The following is a 21006-nucleotide window of genomic DNA, read 5'->3' as shown; positions in this document are numbered from 1 at the left end:
CGACGGAGTCCATCAGTCACCGACGGGCCGCACTGATGGCCATTTGCACCGACGGAGGGGGGGGGGGGGTCGACGGCAGGTGTGTCCGTGCTGGGAGCGGGCCGCGCCCGGTCAAAGTTTAATCAGTACGACACAGGTGTGATGACTGTCACCCACGTGACGGCTGTCATACGCGCAGACGGAGCACACTGAACATTGTACGGAGCACACTGAACATGCTGGCACATAGCGCGTGCTCAATGAACTCACTGAGGAACATGCAGACGGTGCAAACACGCTGGGGTCAGTGCCAATGCTTGAGGAAGGTGCATAGTCCGGAGCCAGTAGTACATGCTATGTTTGGCAGCGCACGGGGTCATGCGGGTGGACGCGTCATGAAATGGTTTCCAGTGATGGACATGCCTTGAAGATTAATTTAATTATATATTTACACCGTTACATAACAACTTCATGACTTCGTGTTGTCTAATCTCGCAAGTTTTCCCGTCTTCATGTATGCTAGTTAACTAGTAATAATGCATAATATATTCCTACAATAAGGTAGAAAATCGTGAACTATATCCATGATTCTGGATCGATTTCTTATCTCCATGATGTGTACATATAGCTGCAACCATCCACACCCGGGTGTGGATGGTTGCACCCCCGGGTGTGGGGGTGCAACCCCAAATTCACGTCCTCTCAGCTACATTAACAGCAGCTGCCTCCCTATCGATGTTCCACTGAATGAATGACTACGGCAGTGATCAGAGAGCAGCAGCCAAGTGGAACTACGACTACACTCATCCTTTCGTCCGTCCATCAACCAATGACCGTCCGTCCGGCAATCCGTAGTCATCCGCCCGTCAACCACTGGCTGTGTGTAATGAGTGTCAGTCCGCCAACCATTGGCTGTCCGTCAACTCTGAGCGGGTTGCAGCGATGACAGCCGCACAGCATGTAGCTGGCTTGATTTTGGACGGGCGATTTATACCTATCTTGGCTGACCTGCAATGTCCTTCATCGGTTTCCTAACCTTACCTCATCGCTCTGCCCAATTCGAACCCCAGCATTGCTCGTCCTTCAGCGCTCCTTTGCTCTTCTTGTTACTGCTCGACCCTTCACTGTGTTCTGTCTCTCAGTTCTGCTGTTCACTTCAGTCTCAGCGACTTTCCGCTCTATTCTGTCCCACTCGATATCGCTGTTCGTTTCAGTCTCGTCCAGCGCCCTCGTCACCGCTGTTCGTTTTGGTCTCACCCAGCCTCGCTCACTCGGCACTCTGCCCCGCTCGCCACTGGACCGGTTCCGTTCCTCGTTCTCACGCTCTGACCGGCCTCGCCAGCCGGCGGCGGCACGACCTCTAATTGCCGGGTGTTGGGTGTAGTTCACACCGATCCGCAGGCCGCAGTGGCAGCAGCTAATGCTGCTGATTAAACTGTCACTGTTCTGATGGGGCAGCACCGATCGGGTGCTGGGTTTCTCACCGTTAAAGTGACTGGATGATGAGATGTGGAATGTAATGTGTAATGTTATCTACCTGCGATGTTATGTCTGGCGAATGCTGCCCTCTGCAACTTTTAGCGCCTGAATTTGTCTCCTGTATCTGACAACGCGCATTTTTGTATCTCGCAACGCACATGTCATCTTTTCTTGGTGTATGTAAAGCGACCTCGTTTTATCGCTCTGATGAACGCATACCGCTGGCGAAGTCCCACGAGTTGGCGCTAACTTGCCAGCTATATCTCGCTAACAGATTCCGTTGACGTCAGTCTCCGGCCGCTATCCCTTCAACATGAGCGGTTCCAGGTGTCGTCCAGCCGGCGCCTGTTCCGCAGATGGTCTTGTTGGCGCGCTCCTCTTTCACAGGGCTCGTCCCACACTGCACTGCACCGTGTCTGAGCCAGGGTCGGGCCGCTTTTCAACTCATCCTCTGGCGCTACAATCACACCCAATTTGCACATTTGGTGAGCCCTACTCCGGGCGGTAGCAGAGGGTGTCCAGTGTCTCCCTTAGCCGTGGGTCAGGAGCTCAACCAAATTATAAAATGGGGAAGTGTTTCACCTCTTTAACCCCACTGATCGTAATCCCTACAAAAACCATCAGCCATCTTCGATGTACCTAAGGGAGACTACTTTTTTAGGCACCGCTGGCAGAGTGCATGGAAAGCTCGCAACCACCGTGTTCACTCATACGTGCGGTACCCCGTTCACCCGGCGAATCAATCGAGGACGCCCGCGATGTCTCCACGTGAAGCAGCCGAAGGAACTATCGAAGACGCGGCCAACTTGGACGGCTGGGCCGTTTTATAAAGGTCCGATTTTCAGGGAACGGCTTTAATTGATCTGCTATTGACGGCCAAGCTGCACGCAACGCGTTTTGGTTCGGTTAGCCAGATAGTGGCTCGCCACGCAGCAAGTCTCCGCATTTCTGGATGGCTGAGACGCCAATAGCTATTTTACCCCCACAATTTGGCTTCCATTAAAAAGTTTGACCCAACTTCCAGCGGAACATGATATTTGATGAAAAGGATTTCTTTAACAAGGCAAGCTCTGCATGCAAAAGTTCAGTGTCGTACCGATACGACAAACGACCGACCGGGGATGTCGGCGTCCAAAGAATAATAATTGACTGAACACGCATTGATCTGTTTTGATCGCCTTCGCGGTTCACTGGCCGGCATGCGCAGTACGTCGCCTGAATTCGGCTTCTGCCTTAGCGAACGGCAAATTAAAGTTGTGTTTTGTAGCGTTGCTGGCATGCAGTGACTGCAAATACACGGCGGCGACTGGCCAATTCGGCCTGCCCGGCCGTCAGTTTGCGCTGTGGTCCAGAGCCAAACAATAACCGTACGGAATACCAAGCGAGTGCGCAGCTGCGGCTGATGAACGTCTTCAGCTCCATCACATTGGCCCGGTCCGGTGCGGGTGGCCGAAAGAGCGAATGTACCGAATCGTTGGAGATGGTTCCTTGCCATTTGGCCGACAGTTTTGATGGCACGCAGGAGGCTCTTGTTGCATCCTAAATGTTTCGCTCTTTCAGAAAGACTTTATATTCAAGAAAAACTTACGATGAAAGATATGAGAAACGTGACGGTACAGCTCTGAGTCAAGAAAAATTATTTCGGTCGCTGTAACTCTGTCCTTTGGCTAGGAATTTGCCTCTGTCCGGGGCGGGGCGAGAGTGTAAATGTGTACGCCAACAGATGCCACCGGGCCGAGCCTACACTCGCCGATACGCCCATTACGAGCACCATTGCCGTGACGCGAGCCGGCCTCTGACGTCACGCGTGACGACGCGCCGCGTCACATTCCGCGTCGTGACAGATGGTGGGGAATGCGCGCCCGATTGGAGAACTCGGAGAGACGACGAGCTGGGGTACAGCCTCAGAAGGACCATGCGACGTCCCTTATAACATCCCCGAAACGTCTAGACGCTACCCGCGTGCGTTCCTTGTGATGTTTCTTTCACTGATGTCGTTTCCAGAAACTCGCTGGGGGCTTTCGGTACCCCTCTCTTAAACCGGTGCCTGGTGCCGCAGCCCTGGAGGGGCGGGTCATTCGATACCAGCTGGTCGTTCGCAGCGCGGACCATTAAGAACGCACCGACAGTCTGCAGCGGTGACAGGGCCGGTGTGGGGGGAGGGCGCAAACAGGCCCGCGGGCGATAACGGAGCGCCAATGTGGAGCGGCTCGGTACCGCGAGCTGTTCCGAGAATAGCTGCGGACGGCTCATTTGGGAGACAGTTTCAACCTGTGGTTAATTATCAATGAATTTGCACGGCGTTGCAGCGATCTTGGTGAGTATGGTTCTGGGAAACGTAACAATTTTGCGTTGTAAGAATGAATTCCATCGCTTTCTCCTCTTCTTGGCTGGAGCCATCATCACCGCTCTCTTCTCCTTTTGAACCGGGCATGGGCCCGAAGCATGGTAGCTTCGGATCGGACCCCGTCTGTGCTTTTCCCTCCTCTCTTCTTTCCGGCCCTCTTCTCGGCAGCCTTGTGTTAATCAGTACCGGCTGATGGTCATTTCGTGCACGTGCGCACGTGCCGCCGCGTGAAGCTCAGATGGTCATACACGTGTCGAATCGACCCCGCGAGGATCACGTGGCGGCTGCACCGTCGCTGTCCCTAAAAGGTCAGGTCGATCCTTGGGGTGTAGCGACATCTGAATGTATTGTGATGTTGAAAATTAGTGCATTATATTGCAATGACGTTAACGATCTATAGCACTTAAAACGTTACGTGAAATCATGTTTCTTGTAGAGATAAATGATAAGAGTTATTTGAATTAAAAGCAAGGTATAAATGCCAATTGCCAAGTACAAAATAGTTGGCCAGATTATTTCAGGCAGTTCACCGATTAAGACCCTAAAGTGCAGAGGCATTAAGCAAGCCAGTTGCTAAGCGGCCTCATGGTTAAACTTCACACAACTGCAGGTAAGGGAATGATATCTGAAAACAAAGCAGAATGCAGTCATTTTACATGCAGCGAAGCAAGTGCACTTAAGGGCAGAATTCATATCTGCAATGAAACGTTAGACGGTGAACAGGACACTGTTTCGCTTGATAATTCATCCAGTCATGCAATGAATAAACCCATGCAATCCAAAGCAATTCATACAGCCCCGGCACCATCACAAGCCCCAACACCACAAAACCAGCCCCGTCTGGCACCAGATCGTACGGAGGCGAGACGACACAACAGTCACCAGCACCACACGTAAAGAAGGGCCAGAGTCCGTACCTTTTTGCCGTCTAGTTCATGGGTGCCGCTCGCTAAAACTTTGTCTACGCTAGCCGGGTCGCTGTAGGTGACAAAGCCAAAGCCCCTAAAAAGGAGAGGAGCCAGTTTGACTACGCGCTAGTTCACCTCACTGTATAACACTGGAGAGCACTAGAGCCTAGAGAGTCAATGACTATGGCAGAGAGTCGAACCCTATTGCACTTTTCTGCACACTGCAGCGCATATAAGAGAAATCTCGATCCAAGTCGTATAGCGACTGGAGACCGTTTGGTCTACATACAGCGCTCGCAGAGGTACGGACGGACCGTGATCTTATGTGCGAGAGGCAAAACGCCCCCATTAGACAATTCATTGTACCCAATTCTGCACGTCTGCGAGCGCGTAATAGTCACGATTCTATAAATTATCTAAAAGCGCTAGATTGTGCAGATCTGGCTAGCCTAGATAAAACTGTCCTCGGCCATGGCACTGGTTACACAAAAGATTAAACGATAGGGCAATGTAAACACTCCTAGACCTAAAAATACTCGTCTATTTTAGATACAGAAAAGGAAGGCGGGGCTCAAAATGTTAGTGACATAGATGCATTTACCGATTAGGTGAAGGCTGGTTTTCATTGTCGTGGGGTCGGGGCACTTTGTGTTGCTAAATTATTACGAATATAAACTGATTGCTGTTGAATCGCATTAGCTAAAACTTTGTTCCATTTAATGAGGACGTTTAAAAGTCGCAAGTGCTTGAATAAATAATGACGGAAGTTATAACAGGTTGGGCGGTATTTTGGTCCGCAGGTGATGCCGGTAAGGTGCACCTGCTGTTCGCTCCATTCCGGTCCGACTGTCATCCACTGTCCACTGCGGTCCCACCAGACTAGGATTCTCCCGCCGTCAACTGTCCACTGCAGTCCCACCGCACGCTATCCACCGCAGTCCCACTAGACGCGGCTACCCCACCACCCACTGTCCACTGCAGTCCCACCAGACCAGTGCTTCCACCGCCCACTGTCCGCTACAGTCCCACCCCGTGGACCTGCTCCCACCACCCACTCCTCTCAGCACCTCCCGGCGCGCCGCCACAGTCACATACCATCGGATTACTACCCTGGCCCTGGCCGGCGGCGGCCGCCGAAATCAATGCGGCACGCGCCGCGCCGCCGTCCTATTGAGTACATCACGAGCGGCGCCGCTGAAAGGGGCTCGTTAAACGGGCCGCGCGCGACCGACAGACAGCGTCGGCCGCCTCTCGGCACGACCGTGACGCCGCCGTTCGGAGAACGCCGCCGGTCGATCGGAGGTCGGAATACGACGGCCACGACGGGCTCGGTGGGCACGGTCGGGACGACGGGCACGGGGGGGGGCTCGGCGGGTCATCGTCAGCTGCCCGCGCTCCGCTCTAGGCTGGAGGAGAAGAGGAGACCCACGGGATCAGAGAGAAAGGGATGACGGAGCTCGGTTACTTAGGTCCCAGCGTGGTGTTCTGATGGTCACTGTGCGAGCCATTCGGGTCACCAGTCTGACGGGCTCGGCGGGTCACCGTCGGCAGTCCGCGTCCGGCTCTAGTTTGGTGGTTGGAGGACGAGCGGGACCCGTGGGGTGGGGAAGGATGAGAGGATCAGTTACTTAGGTCCCAGCGTGGTGTTTTGATGGTCACTGTGCGGGCGATTGTCAAACGCGACACGTCAGTGGCGGCAACTGAACTGAGTATTACTGTAATATTGAAGTGTTGTGTCAATACTGAAGCCCGGAATAGGCTACAGGCTTCATGTTTGTGGAGTCGTCACTTTCAGGCGCGCTGCGTCACCCATTGCAAACAGGCTGACACGCGGCGCCATTGAATAACATCGCCTGTCGAGCGCTAGCACACACGGCCGGCGCGCAACGAAAACAAAACGCCATGGTAACGCGTCAGTGTTGCGGCACCGTCGCCGTGGTGCTCTCGCCTCTCAGGCAGCTGGCATGCTGCTCTTATCAAAGGACTATGAATGGGAACCAGACCAAGTTGAGGACCACTCTCTGTACGGTGTCAAAATACGGCTGAGGAGGGGTCCACCCGGCAGCGGGCCGGCTCAAATGGCCGGCCCGCTAAGCCGCGCAGCAAAAACCTTGCGGCACCTGGCGCAGCGGATGTCATGACAGGACGTCGTCAGAGGTCGGACAATGGGCCGCGGCACGAGCGCCGCTAACGCCGCAGTCGCGCCACTGCCGTCTCAGCTGCGCCGTGACTGGATCTATTGCGCCACGGCGCTGTTCGTGAGCTGAGGAGAAATACGATTGCAAGAGAACTAAACGAGCGAGGGACAAGGAGACAGCGAAGGAGCGAGAAGCTGTCGGGCTCGGATGTCTTCCTCTGATGTAACTATTTCATGGCGTTATTTCATCATGATCATCAGCACAGCATGTTCTGTGTTCGTCGTGAATAGACGGTACACAAGTCCGTGTTCGATTTCCAGTGTAACTAAGCAGCCTCACCTTCGTTTGCACACATCGGTGTGTGCATATTTACTCCCGGTACGGAGGCGACCAAACGGCTGTCGTCACTGAACACAGAGGGGAGTGCCTTCCACCCGTGACCCAGCGGCATCGAACTGGCGTCTCCACACAGACAGCGTGACTTAGATCGGGCAGAGATCTGAGGTCCAGTCAGGTCTGGGCTTTGTTGTATGGTGTGAGCTGCACTGTTACAGCCAAGAGCTCAGGTTTATTTGTTGTTGGGACTGAGCTGCATCTTTCTTTAAAACTTGAAAGCACAATGTGCAAGCATCTTGGTACCGAACGACCTAGTCTGAGCACCAGTGCCATCCTGGTCTGAGCACCAGAAGTCATTCTTTGAGCACCGATGCCCCAATGCGCGCCCGTCGTATGCGGGCCGCTGGCCCGGCCATGAGAGCCGCTGCAGGGCTCTGAGTACTATCGATCGGCTGTGTCGCTCCGACAGTCAGGAAATGCGGCGCCTCCTCCCTGTTCCCCGAGTACTACCATCCGAACTCCGTCGGGGGAGAGAGCACGTGGGGCGGCCGACCCAAAGGAGATTACTGACGTCATGGCGCCTCAGCATGGGGCGCCCAGCCAAGAAACCAACAGCTGTTTGCCATAATGTCCTCCGAGATTAGAGAGTGAAGGAAGCACAGCGCCACACTGACACGAGAGAGCCAGATGCCGCGGATGGCCAAGCAGTTAGAGCCGCCACGAGCAGCTTCGCGCAGATATACCACCGCCGCTGGCATCATTCCATCAGCTCGCACTGAGCACTGAGCAGGCTCTTCAATGGTCGCATACCACGCCCTCCACAGACCACGCCCGTCCCCGTCCCCTCAGGCCACTTGCCGGCTCATCTCCTCCACTTCAGCCTCAGAGGCTAAACATAGCGTTCTCCTCTTCTCCGCGGCCCCTGCGTTTCCGCCGGACGGACCGCCCCCTCACCGCCGCACACTGGTCGGAAACGCCCTCACGAGAGGCCACGGGCGATTCCGGAGTTTCGGATTATTTTTTATATAGATCGATTTGAAATTGATCAAATTATTATACTTAGGTCAAAAAACTAATCCGGGTGACCAAAAATAACTGTAATCAGCCCCCGAAGATGGGGTATCCCAGAACTCGGAAACTGACGCGGAGCAGGAGGTTTCTTGAGCCGGATATTCAGAGTCTTATTGCTGATAGACACCAAATTGAAATCCCACATATTATGCATCAAAATGTTCGTTATGAAGTTGCCGACTGGTCAGTGCAAAATTTTTGGCATATTAAATCCCTAACTAAGATGTACTATAGCTTTTTTATGAAGGCTCTCCTACAGTGATTCTGGAATATAACTGCAAAGTTTAGGTAAGGAAACAACAGGTAGTCCCATCTAGTTCCACTCTGATTTTTTGTGAGATGAAGTAGGATTTAAATTCACACCAGGGCAACATAAAAGCTAACTGCGCATATTTGCGCAAAATTTGCAGGAGCCGCTCTTCCTACCCAACTACCGCCCGCCCCGCCCCAGTTTCGGCTCGGCCGCCGCGCCCGGCTTACGCTGACCTGTGTGGCCTGCACGCATCCATGCGTAGTTGACTGGTCATTAAAAACAGATGCGCTTGAGTTTATGAATTTTGTGAAAAGCGCGTTTTATGTATGCATTTATGTATGTATTGACATCAAAAGCCTTCCACATATTGCGTGGCGATTACGGCTTGCATTTAGAGAGCCTTGCTATTGACAACCATCACTCGGCTGAAGAAAGTGGAAATTGAAACCTTCGTGAATATAAGACGCTGCAAATATAGGACACCTGTCACTGACGTCAGGTTACCTTGGGTCGTCTTTAGTTACATTAGATTACAATTCCGGTATTTAACCCTGGCCGGACCGATTGGTTTTCTATATTGACCGGGGAGGGTTGGTACAACTCCCTCGCCGTTTCGCCTCTAATTGAGCTAGAGCCTCGCGGAAAAAAGCTTGTGTGCCGTTATAAGACGCAAAAATCAGGTACTACCCGATTTTAAGGTCTTAGGTCAGCCAGTGACCTCTTAGGTCACGTAAGTGCCACAAGGCACGGGTTCGGTTTTAGGTTAATTACTTTACCAAAAAATGGTCGCACTGCCGCGATTTTGGCATCATCGTGTTTGTCTAGCTCAGGCGCGTTGAATGCTATACTTGGTGTTCGGGTGAACTCAACTTAAGGTGTTAACCTCGGGTCAAGGTCAGGTCGGAGCCCCTCAGGTCACGAAAATGGTTGAATGAGGTCATATTGCATATCATTCGATTCGGCAGGTCTTCCTGAGTCCAATGGTGGCTTTCCCGACTCTCTAGCTCCATCTGATCAGGAGTTATTGACGAAAAACTTATATGGCCTTAGTGACGTCATAAATGACGTCACGCAAAGTCAACAATGCTTAAGTCAAGCACTGGACCTTGCAAGAAGTGCATGAAACCATTCCCGGTGCCCGAATAGCAGCTCCCAATTTCCCTTGTTGACTTAAAGTGGTGTTAGATCCTGTATTATACTCAATTATGACGTCATAACTTAACAGATGCACGTCATATATTTAGTGCTTGACATCCAAATGATAGCTTACATATGACAGAGAAGGTATGCAAAGTTTTATGAAGTTTGCTTGACTAGTTGTGGAATAACAAGCAAAAAACTTTTGCGGGAAGGCCGCTGGCCTCTCGCTGGAGCGTTTCCGACCAGTGTGCGCCGCCCCAGAGCAGCGGTAATGGGGCTTACTTTTGGCGACGGCCACCGCGAGCTGTACTCGTCCGCCGGAGTTTTGGACAAGGCTCTGATCTCGACCTTTGGGGCAAGGCTCAGATCTCGACCGCAGAGAGCTACTACAGAGATCTGTCAGATTTTGATGGGGGTTTGACACAGAGGTAGCGGAACTATTTGGGCAGATGTTGGTGCAGGAATTGACGTATTATGTGGCGAAGGGTTTAGAAGAGCCTAGTGAAGGTAGTGTTAGATCTTTGGCTAAGGCGGCTCCGTTAGATGTTTAGGAAGGGCGGTTCTGTCAGATCTTGGTGAAGTTTTGAGATAGGCTAAGGTAGTCTGACTGGCTGAGGTAGATAGGCTGAGATAGTCTTTTGGTCTGTTGTGTAGCTTTACCACCCTACCGCGACAGCCTAGCATTATAATACTAGGCTGTCGCGGTCAGACAGCTGCCCGGCTCCGATGTATAGTTACCCCTGGACGGGTCAGACGGACGGGACGCCCCATTTGTGGACCGACAGACAGCCTGATCGATGTGTCGGCCGGTGCGACCGTCACTGCAGTCCAGAGCTCTGGCCGGCTGGGCGGCTATAATTGGCAGTGCTGCAGCTGGTTACAGGCTAACAGCTGAGGAGTCCACAGCTGAGGGCGTGGTCCCACTGACCGGGTGGGTGTAACATGACACAGCCGTGTAAAGGACATCAGCGGAGTATGAGCAGCTCACGTCCATCTTTACCTTCCTTGCAGAACAAACCTATCAGCCCTCATTCTTCCCTTTGTGGGCTGGCGGCTGCTCGAGGACTGTCCGTGTGGGGCTCAGCGGACAATTGCATTTGGTTTATGTCAATATATGTCATGCTGGCGGCGAATGGGTGTAACGTTGGTTTTCCGAAATGGATGTGAGCTCTACCTGCGTCTTCCCTTGTCTACGATTGTGGGGATCTCTGACATCTTCTCCCCCAGTGTGTGACCGTGGATGGTTGGACGGGCGTTGGGGCAATCTCCGGGCGGCAGGGGAGGGGCGGCGGACCGGCGCCGGCCGGCAAGACGCGCGGCGTGTCCTCTCTATTGATTGCGTCCATTGGGCGCTGCCTTGTCCGCCGGGTCAGCCCGGCTGACCGGTCTCTCACGCCGGTCGATGAGGGCCGGGCGCCGCACAGAGCCCCCAGAGACGGCCGCAGGCGTGGGAACCGCCGGTGCACGGTTACCGGAGCGGACAACCGGCGGTAACCGGCCGATAACCAGCAGAATAGTCGGAGGAGAACCAAGGGAGAACCAGACGAGAACAACTAGACGGTCGGCGGAGAACCAGGAGGGAAACCAATGTGCAATGGGAAGGGATATTGACAACGGAGACATGGTAAGAAGGAGTCGGAAGCATAAGAGGAACTAATAACAGAATGGCAGTAAAGGACAACGAGCGGTTACCAATTACAGTCGGACGACTCAAATTGAGGGACAAAAGCAATACAATATCTGTATGAAACCAATTATTGCAACAAACCTCTGTAGACCCAACCGACCACATTCGAACCTAGCAACCTGGCCGGACCTTGTTGACCCCTGCGTCGGCGATGGTCGCTGACCCCATGACCTCTGCCCCTGAGTCACCGGACAGAGACACGATTGGCATCCCAATCTCCTGTTGTTGCTCCGCGTCAGCGTGCTTAAAGGGACAAGGGCGAGGTCATGAGAGAAAACGGTTGTCGAATCGACGGCACCGGGCGACGGACCAAAAGACCGACGGGTGGACGTCAGACACATGGACCAACGACGACCAGCAGTCTTGTGAAGAGGTTTGGGCTTCTCACCCACACTGTAAAAAATGGTAACTAACTTCCGTGTTATCATGGCAAATCTCACTAACCTAAAGCGTGTTAAGTTTACACGCATCTGCTGGCCAAACGTGTTTTATATAACACGCTTTTAAGAAAAAACGTGTTATGAAACTAAGACATTAGTTTCCGACGTGGTGTTGACCTACACGCCTTTTGCGTGTGACCGTGTTACTTAACTAATATCTACCTGTCAATGTACTAATATTATGCGTGTAAAGTAACTAAAAAGTTAGTTATCCTGGCAAATCTCACTAGGCAAAAGCGTGTGAAGCTTACTAGCATTTTGCGTGTAAGCGTGTTTCCTTTTGTGCGTGTTATGTAACACCGAAGTTAGTTATCATGCAACTAGGCATCGCCTAGTTGCACGATAACTAACTTCGGTGTTACATAACACACACAGAAGAAAACACGCTTACACGCAAAATGTGAGTAAGCTTCACAAGCTTCTGCCGAGATTTGCACAACGTGCAATGTTATCCAGGCAAATATCATTAGCCAAATGCGTGTAAACTTCGGGATGCAGTGTGTAAATACAAAATTTACACGCATTTGGTTAGTGAGATTTGCCAGGATGACTCAAAACGTGCAAATATGTTTTACAGTATATATACATGTTGTGCGTTTTCACACACCGTGTTGCGACACGCGTCGAAATTTTTATTAAAAAAGTATCATACAGACGAGTATTTAAACACAAAGATGTTTATTCAAACCAACGTATAAAGCAACGCAACCAACCTCATGCCAACCAACGTCATAAATCAGTCGGTAATCTGCACCGGTCGTGGTGACAAATCTGCACTTGATTCACACCTGCAACATAGCCTGCAGGAATCCGCACCAGCCATGACACCATACAGGCTCCAAATACCTGTTACGAAAACATTGAGAATGCTTCATTTCTGTCGATATGGGTAAAATAAATTGCAACAAAAGGGCAAAAATTCCCTGACCGAACAATGGTGGCTCATGTGTCTACAAAAATTTTATTTGACAACATGGGTGCAGTGACAGGAATTGCATAAAACAGCACTTCACCGCGTTCACTGGTTGGTTCACTCCCAACCAAAAATTAGGTACATTTAATTTCTTGTTCAAAGCTTAATGCAGTTTTAGTGTGCAACATGCTCATTGTTCAGTCCGTCATATGTACTTATAGACGTCGACTGACAGTCAACAAATGAACAGTGTCTCCAACCTGAGACTCAAGCCTGGTTGGAGCTTCATTTGAAAAGAAAATGAGTGACATAGGTACATAAACCACACTAAAACGCCAGCAATATCTGCACTGATCTTTCCCATAATCACTCACCAGACCAGTAAGGATGAAAGCCATGTCCAACAATCCATATCATTTCACTGTTTGACTTCTTATTATTATTATTCTTAACACCACAGCAGCTCCTTATACTGCACACGCAACACTTATACGCCACAGCTCAGCTCCTTCACAACGCACACGTCCTCTCCCTTCTCTGACTTGGCACAGACTGAACAATGGCGGGCGCAGAGGGGCGCACAAAATGGCGTTTTTTCAAGTAACTCAGGTCTTTGTAATGCTACAACAAAAAGGGTGGTAAGAAAACTAAGATTGTGAGTTACAACTTACAACATGCGTTTGATTTGTTAGTTAACACGTTATAACCCAGAAAAAAGGCAAAGGAAGCATAAACAAACATGTTTGTCAAATAACACGGCATGGTTTGCACGGATAATATTTGTCGGCTTACAATGATGTTAGCTTTTCTGCTTCGATGAAATGGATGTGGTGTTAGGTTGCAAACATATGTGTTATCTGACCCGTTTTTTGCAACAACGTGTGTTTTAATACTAGATTTTGCTTGAAGAATTAACTAACTGGTTTGTTAGCATTTTTTACAGTGCAGTCCGTTCAGCTTTAGCTGTTCAATAGGAGCATACCGTAGACGATAGACAACGGGTTAGCATGAAAATTGGAAAGCAAATAGGTAAAAGAGCTATCCGATTGTGGCTTATCGGATCACCTTTGAGAAACAACCAGCCATGACTGGGGTCTCCTGTCCATCACCTCTGGAGACTAGCGTCTCCTGTCTATCAGAGACAGACGGAGACTGAGGAGACAGCTCAGAGGTGTGATGCCGAGATGCATCAGGCTCGGGTGGCCTATCCGTCAGCCCTGCCGGCGCCTCGAACATCGGACCCTCGCGGTATGCGTGGCCTTCGTGTCCGTCACGGAATGCGTCGTCTCGTGTTCGCCGCCAGTAGGTACCGGTTGTCGTTGTCAGACCGAATATTCCCTGGTCTGCGTTCCCATCCCACACTATCGCCCGATTGTCGGTCTGATTTGGAAGGTATTTGAGCGGTGCCACCCGGTGGGACAGGTCGGCCGGCCAAGCGAGCAATGTCAATGGACGGGGACGGAATACTCCACCAATCCATCACACACGCACGCTCGTGATCACGGGGGAGGGGTGTAGCGTGGGCGGCGTGCGAGCTGGCCGGGAATATATCGGTCATTCAGGGCTATTTTCGGCGATACCACCCACGCGGTGCGACTGTACCGTGATTTTACGAGCTCAGATACGCCGGTCGACTTTATGGTGATGGTGGGTGGACGAATGGAAAATCGTAGAGGTGAAGGTCGCAAAACTGTGCATGAATGCCCACACAGTGCAGGGTACATTGCGATGCACATATGCGACACTGCATCATTGAACATACTGCGAGCGAGCCGAGCCATTGTACAGATCAGTCAAGTCTGATTGCAGCAAGACATGAATAAATCATGACACGAAACGTCAACGTGTTCGATGAAGACTTACTTCGAACATCACAGCTTACTCGAACGATTCACGTCGTGAGGTAGGTGATGGACATTTCCATTTCACAGCTACTTCAAAACATTTCATTACTGACGAAATCACACCAGCGCTAAAATAAATGCCGGAGCGGGAAGTGCGCCTAGCGAGCATATGACCGTGCGGCGTTCCTGCCGCATGGTTCGCGCACTATCGACTGTCGCGGACAGCACGGCCGCCAGCACTGTCGCCGATAGCGCAGTCGCCCTAATTGCCGTCAGGGAACGGCTCGGTATATTATAGTCTCATTAGCTGTATGACCGCGAGGTGACCGAAGCATGGGAACGCCTCAGCACGGTCACGACAAACCTGGCCCGCCGTCCGGTCCGCGGTCAGCGCGCCGGTCACAGGTCGGCGAAACCACACGGGAGTCGAGAGAGTGAGATATGTCTCTGAGCTGCACCACTTACGCTATGCGTGCTAGATACCAGTTTAGTGGGGTAACGATATTCTTGTTACAGATTACGGTTTTGAGTTCCGGCAAATGTTCGTTAATGTTTTACATTGATGATTGGCAATTATCAAACGAATTTATACAAAACACAATTCCAGCGTTCTTTCCAAATCAATTCAGGGATCCTCTCCTCACGTTTCTCTCTTACATTTCAGTATCGCTCACCATTCGCCGGTTGCATAACCTTAGCCAGTCTTCACTATAAAACGCGACATCTAATTTATGTTCTCGTGTGGAATCTTCTACGCCGGTTCTCATCCGGTGATAAAACACGACCAAATCTAAAAATGTTGTGCGACATTGCGCTGGCCCGCCGGAGAAAGGGCCGTAAAAATGGTGAGCGATGGCTCTGAGACAAGAGTACGGTGTGGTAATGGCCTGTTCACATCGTGGATTATCGACTCACTAACCGGCCATCGTGGCGACACACCACATTCGGCCAATAATGACGTCAAAAATCCAACGGTGGACATTGGACACACTCGATGGTTCCGCGGAATTCGTGCAATATCTTTTTTTCAATAATTTTCCAAATATAACTACAACGTGGCAGCCTGCATGATTTCCCAATAAGAACCTCGAAAGTATTTCCACTTCAATTGAAAGCCATTGTGAACAGTCGATAAGCTGCAGCCAAAAGCACGACAAGATAAGTATCAAAATCGAATGGCTAATTTGTTACCGTTTAACCTCCTAATTCTTGAAAAATCCATTCCGATACGAGGGCGCAAAATTTCGTGACAAATTTTGGAAAACATCATTCATAATTTTCCATCTTTACGGATCCACCGGCCAGGTCACGACCTTCCTGTGGTTACGGGGAAGCCCTCTGGCACTGTACGCGCCACCTGTCTATCTGCACGGCACGGGATCCGCCCCTCGCTCAGGTCTTATTTGAAACCGGCCCACCCCGGCTCGCCGGGCCACCCAGCCAGCCAGGCGGAAAATTTCAATTTCGGTACTTTAATAATTCCTGGCTGAAAACACTAGCAGTCAGCTGAGCACAAGTTTGGCCAGGCTTGAAGCGGGAGGAGGCGCAGGCGATGCTCTTATTGTGCCGCTCGTGGGGATGGGAGGGGAAGGATGAGGGACAGGCGCGCCGCTTAGCTGACAACCATCAACAACAATACGGCTCCTGAGGGGCGGCATCCACCGCCCGTCTCCCTGAGGATGCAGCTGCCGAAATGCGGGCATTTGTCGCTGATGCACGCTGACGGCGGATGCCAGCCCTAAGCATAGATTTATGGCCGGCAATAAGCATTCTGTAATGGTATGTCTCAATGATATTTTATATTACATTATATCTTTAATTGGATGAAATAAGAATGATGAATGAAATGAGAATAAGAATGAAATATTAGAATGACCAACACGAAATCACAGAAGGCGATAAAGTCGGGATTTATTGCGTACAGCTGCAAGCACTTCCATTTTATAGACACGTCCGAAAAATGGGTCAATGTCCAATCACGACGAGTGGCCGCTGGGGTGGCCGGCCGAGAACGAGACGAGGTGCGGCGCGCCACGATACGCCGCCGCCGCGCCGGGTCGGTGACAGCGAACAGATGGGTGCCGGTGGGCGCACCACAGCGCTGGCATTGTGTCGGGAACAGGACGGAGCGGTGCGCGGCTCGATTTAACCGGGCCCGATGACGGCACAGGGGTGCCGAGACAGTGCGCCGAGCCGTGTCGCCGGCTCAGAGGGACGGTATGTGAGGCTCACCGAACTGCTTTGGGGATGGAGACTCATCTGATGCTGAGGAAACATGTAAGAATGAGGCTGCTCTGTTTGTCTGGTCAGTTTCTCATAAAACCTGTTAACTGTATTTATTGCCATAATGGCTGTCTCTGGTTTCTGACAAATTAAATCCACTCTTTGATCTCTGAGGCCTACCCGGGCTTTCAAAGATGCTCATGAAATTGGATGAGTAGCTGCTGGGGTGGTCAGGTGGTCCGACCACCTCACAGCCAATGCTCGTAATGGATCAGCAGTATCACTATAAGAACAAACTGATCTTCGATAATTTATCTGAAGCAGACTTGTAAGCGATTCAACTCTGATTGAATCGATTCTCATGAATCGCTTGAAAATGCCGACTCACTGTGATTGAGTCGGTTGAATCACCTCTTGTCACCATATGAATCCTGATTGAATCGGTCACACATGGCAATTGCAAGTGATTGAATCGGCAACTCATCGATTCAAGTTGATTGAATTAACAAAATGATTCAATCACCATGTGCTGGAAATTGACGTTATGACCATATTTAGTACTATATTATTTAGAAATATATGTGGCATTTGCATCATAGTCACACACAATACACTGCAAATTTTTTAGGTATTTTGTCAGTATTATAAATGCGTACAGCTATCATTATTGAAAAAAAACATAAAAATTTTGTTTTAAGTTTTTAATCAAACTGTGAACACAAATTATACATAAATGTCAATGCATCACTGCATGTAGATGAAAAAATGAATGTAATGTTTCTTTCCAGTGCCCTAAAATCAGTATAGTAATCAAGTTAACAGTAGCAGTAAGCGCGCACATTGCTCAACACACATGTTTTAGATAGGTATCATGTTAATCTTTATATTTTCAATACCCTGTTTCATCAGGACATTTGTGAGTAAGCAAAACATATTGATGAATACACAATGCATGTTTACATTATAATTTGGTAACCTTAGTTACTGATTTAATTTTGGGCTAAGGGTCATAAATTGCTTGATCTAACCCATGGTCTTCTCACTCACTTTACATTTCCCAGCAGAATCAGCGTTTACCTATCAACGTAAATAATTGGAATACCTTGGCTTATGAGCGTTGATGGATCTGTCACATATTGCCGTGGTGGCTCCCAATTACTCAAAAGTAAAGATACAATGGCAAAAAGTAGATACATACCCTACTAGGTATTAAAAAACAACCACCTTCCCATCACCTCCACCATCACCCAAAAACTATTGTTTTCATAGCTCAACAAACAATCTTTATCCGTTTGGTGTTCTTCACCTTCTAGTTTTGAGGACCGCTAATGCAGTTTTGCATTCGATGCTAAATTCGGATTAGAGATTTGCCAGACCATGCTCGCAATATTTGCCACATGCAAACCACGCAAAATACGCTTTTATGTCGCAGCTGCGTCAATATACGCTGCAACTACCTAGTGCTGGGCTAAATACATATTGCCAAACCAATTTAGATTTCTACTGTTGGATATTTTTCTTTAATGAATTGGACAGGATAAAAAACTGTTTTACACGCATGCATAAATATGCTTAATTGAATCTAAAACTATAAACTATGCATTTTATATAGTTAAGTAATCCATGGTTCTGCTGCTAAATTAAAGATGGCTGCCCACTTAGCGCATGCGCACTTCAGTACTAAAGGCCTGGCTACACTATGCGTGTTCTGCGTGCGTTTTTTGCGAGTTGGCCGATGTTTTGCGTATATTATACAAACGTTAATAAAACCTTTTATGATAATTTAATAATTAAAAATTTTTATAAAAAATATAACAAAGACAAAACATAATATCGTTCCTTTCTAGAACCGTATTATGCAAATCACGCGAACTCGCAAAAGCAAAAAACGCACGCAGAAAACGCGTCCTGGTAGCCAGGCCTTTACAACTTGCAACTCAGCTCCGCCGCGTATGAAGTTTGGTGTCTCGTGGGGCGGGCTTGGAATTGTTATTTTTTCATTGAAAATATGGATGGTTGAGGTAGTTTTATCATGAGAGCATTCAGTTTATATTATGTAACTATTGAATAACTTCGTATGTGTCCATATTCCGTATTCTTGATAGTAAAGAAAACTTGTAGCTCGCCGAAAATGTCTAGTCCTGTGTAATGCTTTACTGACTTTACCACTGCTTCATGAAGTATCAGTCAATATTTTTTGAATGGCTGATCACCGGCTATTTAAGTTTGGGTATCACAATTGATTAGCAAATTATTTTCCTTTTCGATGATGCTGATAATATGTGGTAGTGTCCTGTGCAATTTCGCATGTTTCCTTTTGCAAGCGCCAAGCAGATAAATGAATTTTTAAAAGTCCTCTGGTAGCTTCATTTGTAACAGAGCTTGTCTTTTCTGTACTTAAATTATCATCTTTACACTGTATTTATATAAATATCTAGGTACAACTTTGTTGAGTTCAGTATAGATTTAGTACTTTTCTATGATTTTTGGTATTTTCTTAGTGTATTTGGTTGGTATCTGTTTGGTATCAGTTTCCAAAAATGACTTAAATTGATATCACGTATGTATAAATTTTAGATAACATCTTGATTGACTCGCGTTGAGTTAAATCATGAGTTGAGTCATTCCCTGAATCACTGATAATGGGATGAGTCGTGATTGAGTCGAATCACAGGGTCCATGAGTCGTGATTGAATCGCTTGGAAAATCAGACTGTTTGATTGAGTTATGATTGAATCGGTCATTTCATCCAAGTGAGTCGTGATTGAATTGATTGAATTTTTTTGAATCGTTTACAAGTCTGATCTGAAGCTTGAAGTGTCAGATACAATGCTTTAGTTAAAACCAATTATTGAAGCTTTGAGCGAAAAATATGAATGTGCCAACATGTTGAGAACAAAAACAAACATAAAGAGAAATCAGGAAGGAGATCGTACATATGTCTTGCAGAGCTTTTGAATTGCGTTCACAGGTGGTGGATAGTGGACAGTGGACAGTGGACAGTGGACAGTGCCACCGGGTGGCGGGTGCGACCCCGTCCTCATTCGCCCACCCTCTCGGTCGCCGGACCGCCCCGCGCGGTGTCGCCGGTCGGTCCGACCGTTGGCCCGCCGCCAGCCCGGCCTATCAGCCGACACAGCCATTTGTTGGTGCGCCTTGAGTGATGGCGATTCGGCGGCAGATGAAAATATCTGGTAGGTAATTAGTCTGAAGCAGTCGACGGCGTCTCGGACGGGGATGGGGCGGGGGTGGATCTCCTCTCAGTGATGAATCACGCGCCTGCAGAGGGGCAGGGACCACCTGGGCAGACCCGTTTCTCGACCGGTCACGACTTCGTGACTGTGGAGTGGCCTGAGGCGCCGTCGTGAGGGCAGGGTGTGAGACTGAGATTGACGGAGGCAGCCGGAGGCGCGGGCACTCCAGGCGAGGCTTAGCTGGAGTGGCTCGACTGGAACTGCTTGATGGTGCTAATAAGTGCGGCGTTTATTAGCTGATCTTGCCAAGATATCAGCGGCTTATGCAACCTTGGCGATTCTCAAAGGAAAGAGAATTGCTGATATTGGATCTGTAATTAGCCCCTTAAGGCTAATTACCTGATGCCGGCCATAGTCAAATGATTTCAGCTTCTTAACGATGACATCCGTTACTTTACTACAGTCTGAGAGTATGTCTCCGTTCAGCTCACGACATGCAACACCCCAACATGTACAATGTACAGAATCACTTGCAGATGCTTTCCCCACCTACAGGCTACACTGTATTATTCCTGTAGTGCCTGGGGATTCATCGGTCGCTCCTCCCCGTCGGCATCTGGTGTTAGTTTGGAGCCTTGCGGCTCAGACTCGGTCAGTGGCAGTGCTGACAGCTCTGGACCACAGCGATCCATGGCGAGACCGTCCGACCAGCTGGCGGCACTGCGTGACGTCATGTGTGCGCGTGACGTCACCGGTGGGAATCGGGACCAGCTGCTGCCACCAGCTGAGGTGTCGCCCCTTTGTCCAGAGACCGGCTAGGCTCCTCGCCGCCTTTCATACACGGCTTTCATAGGTACGGAGCGTACAGAGGGCGAGTGTTTGTCCATCTAGCAGGAATGAAAGGAAGAAACAGCTTGCAGATTCGCACGATCTGTACTGTAGAGGAAAAGCTTTCGTAATGTGAGTCATTATTCTCTCTGCAAGCGCCCAAGAAAAGTGTTCAGTGTGCACCTTACATGCTATCCAGTTGATTTGGACTGTGATTGATTCTGGG

The 21006-nt window shown here is 49.6% G+C and overlaps 1 protein-coding gene across 2 annotated transcripts in view; it reads right to left on the bottom strand.

The window, feature by feature from the left end:
• LOC122365330 (RNA-binding protein Musashi homolog Rbp6-like) overlaps positions 1 to 21006 on the bottom strand; it is a 132345-nt gene that overhangs the window by 70221 nt on the left and 41118 nt on the right. For both annotated transcript variants that reach the window (XM_043336465.1, XM_043336466.1), the window contains exon 4: positions 4723 to 4807. In XM_043336465.1, coding sequence (XP_043192400.1) covers positions 4723 to 4807 — 85 coding nt within the window. The remainder of the gene's footprint in view (positions 1 to 4722; positions 4808 to 21006) is intronic.

Source organism: Amphibalanus amphitrite, unplaced genomic scaffold (genome assembly GCF_019059575.1).
Source record: "Amphibalanus amphitrite isolate SeventyFive unplaced genomic scaffold, NRLGWU_Aamphi_draft 000731F_arrow, whole genome shotgun sequence".
In the NCBI taxonomy this organism is placed as follows: Eukaryota; Metazoa; Arthropoda; class Thecostraca; order Balanomorpha; family Balanidae; genus Amphibalanus; species Amphibalanus amphitrite.
The sequence above is the reverse complement of the archived record's forward strand: the minus strand, read 5'-3'. Positions and strand labels throughout refer to the sequence as shown.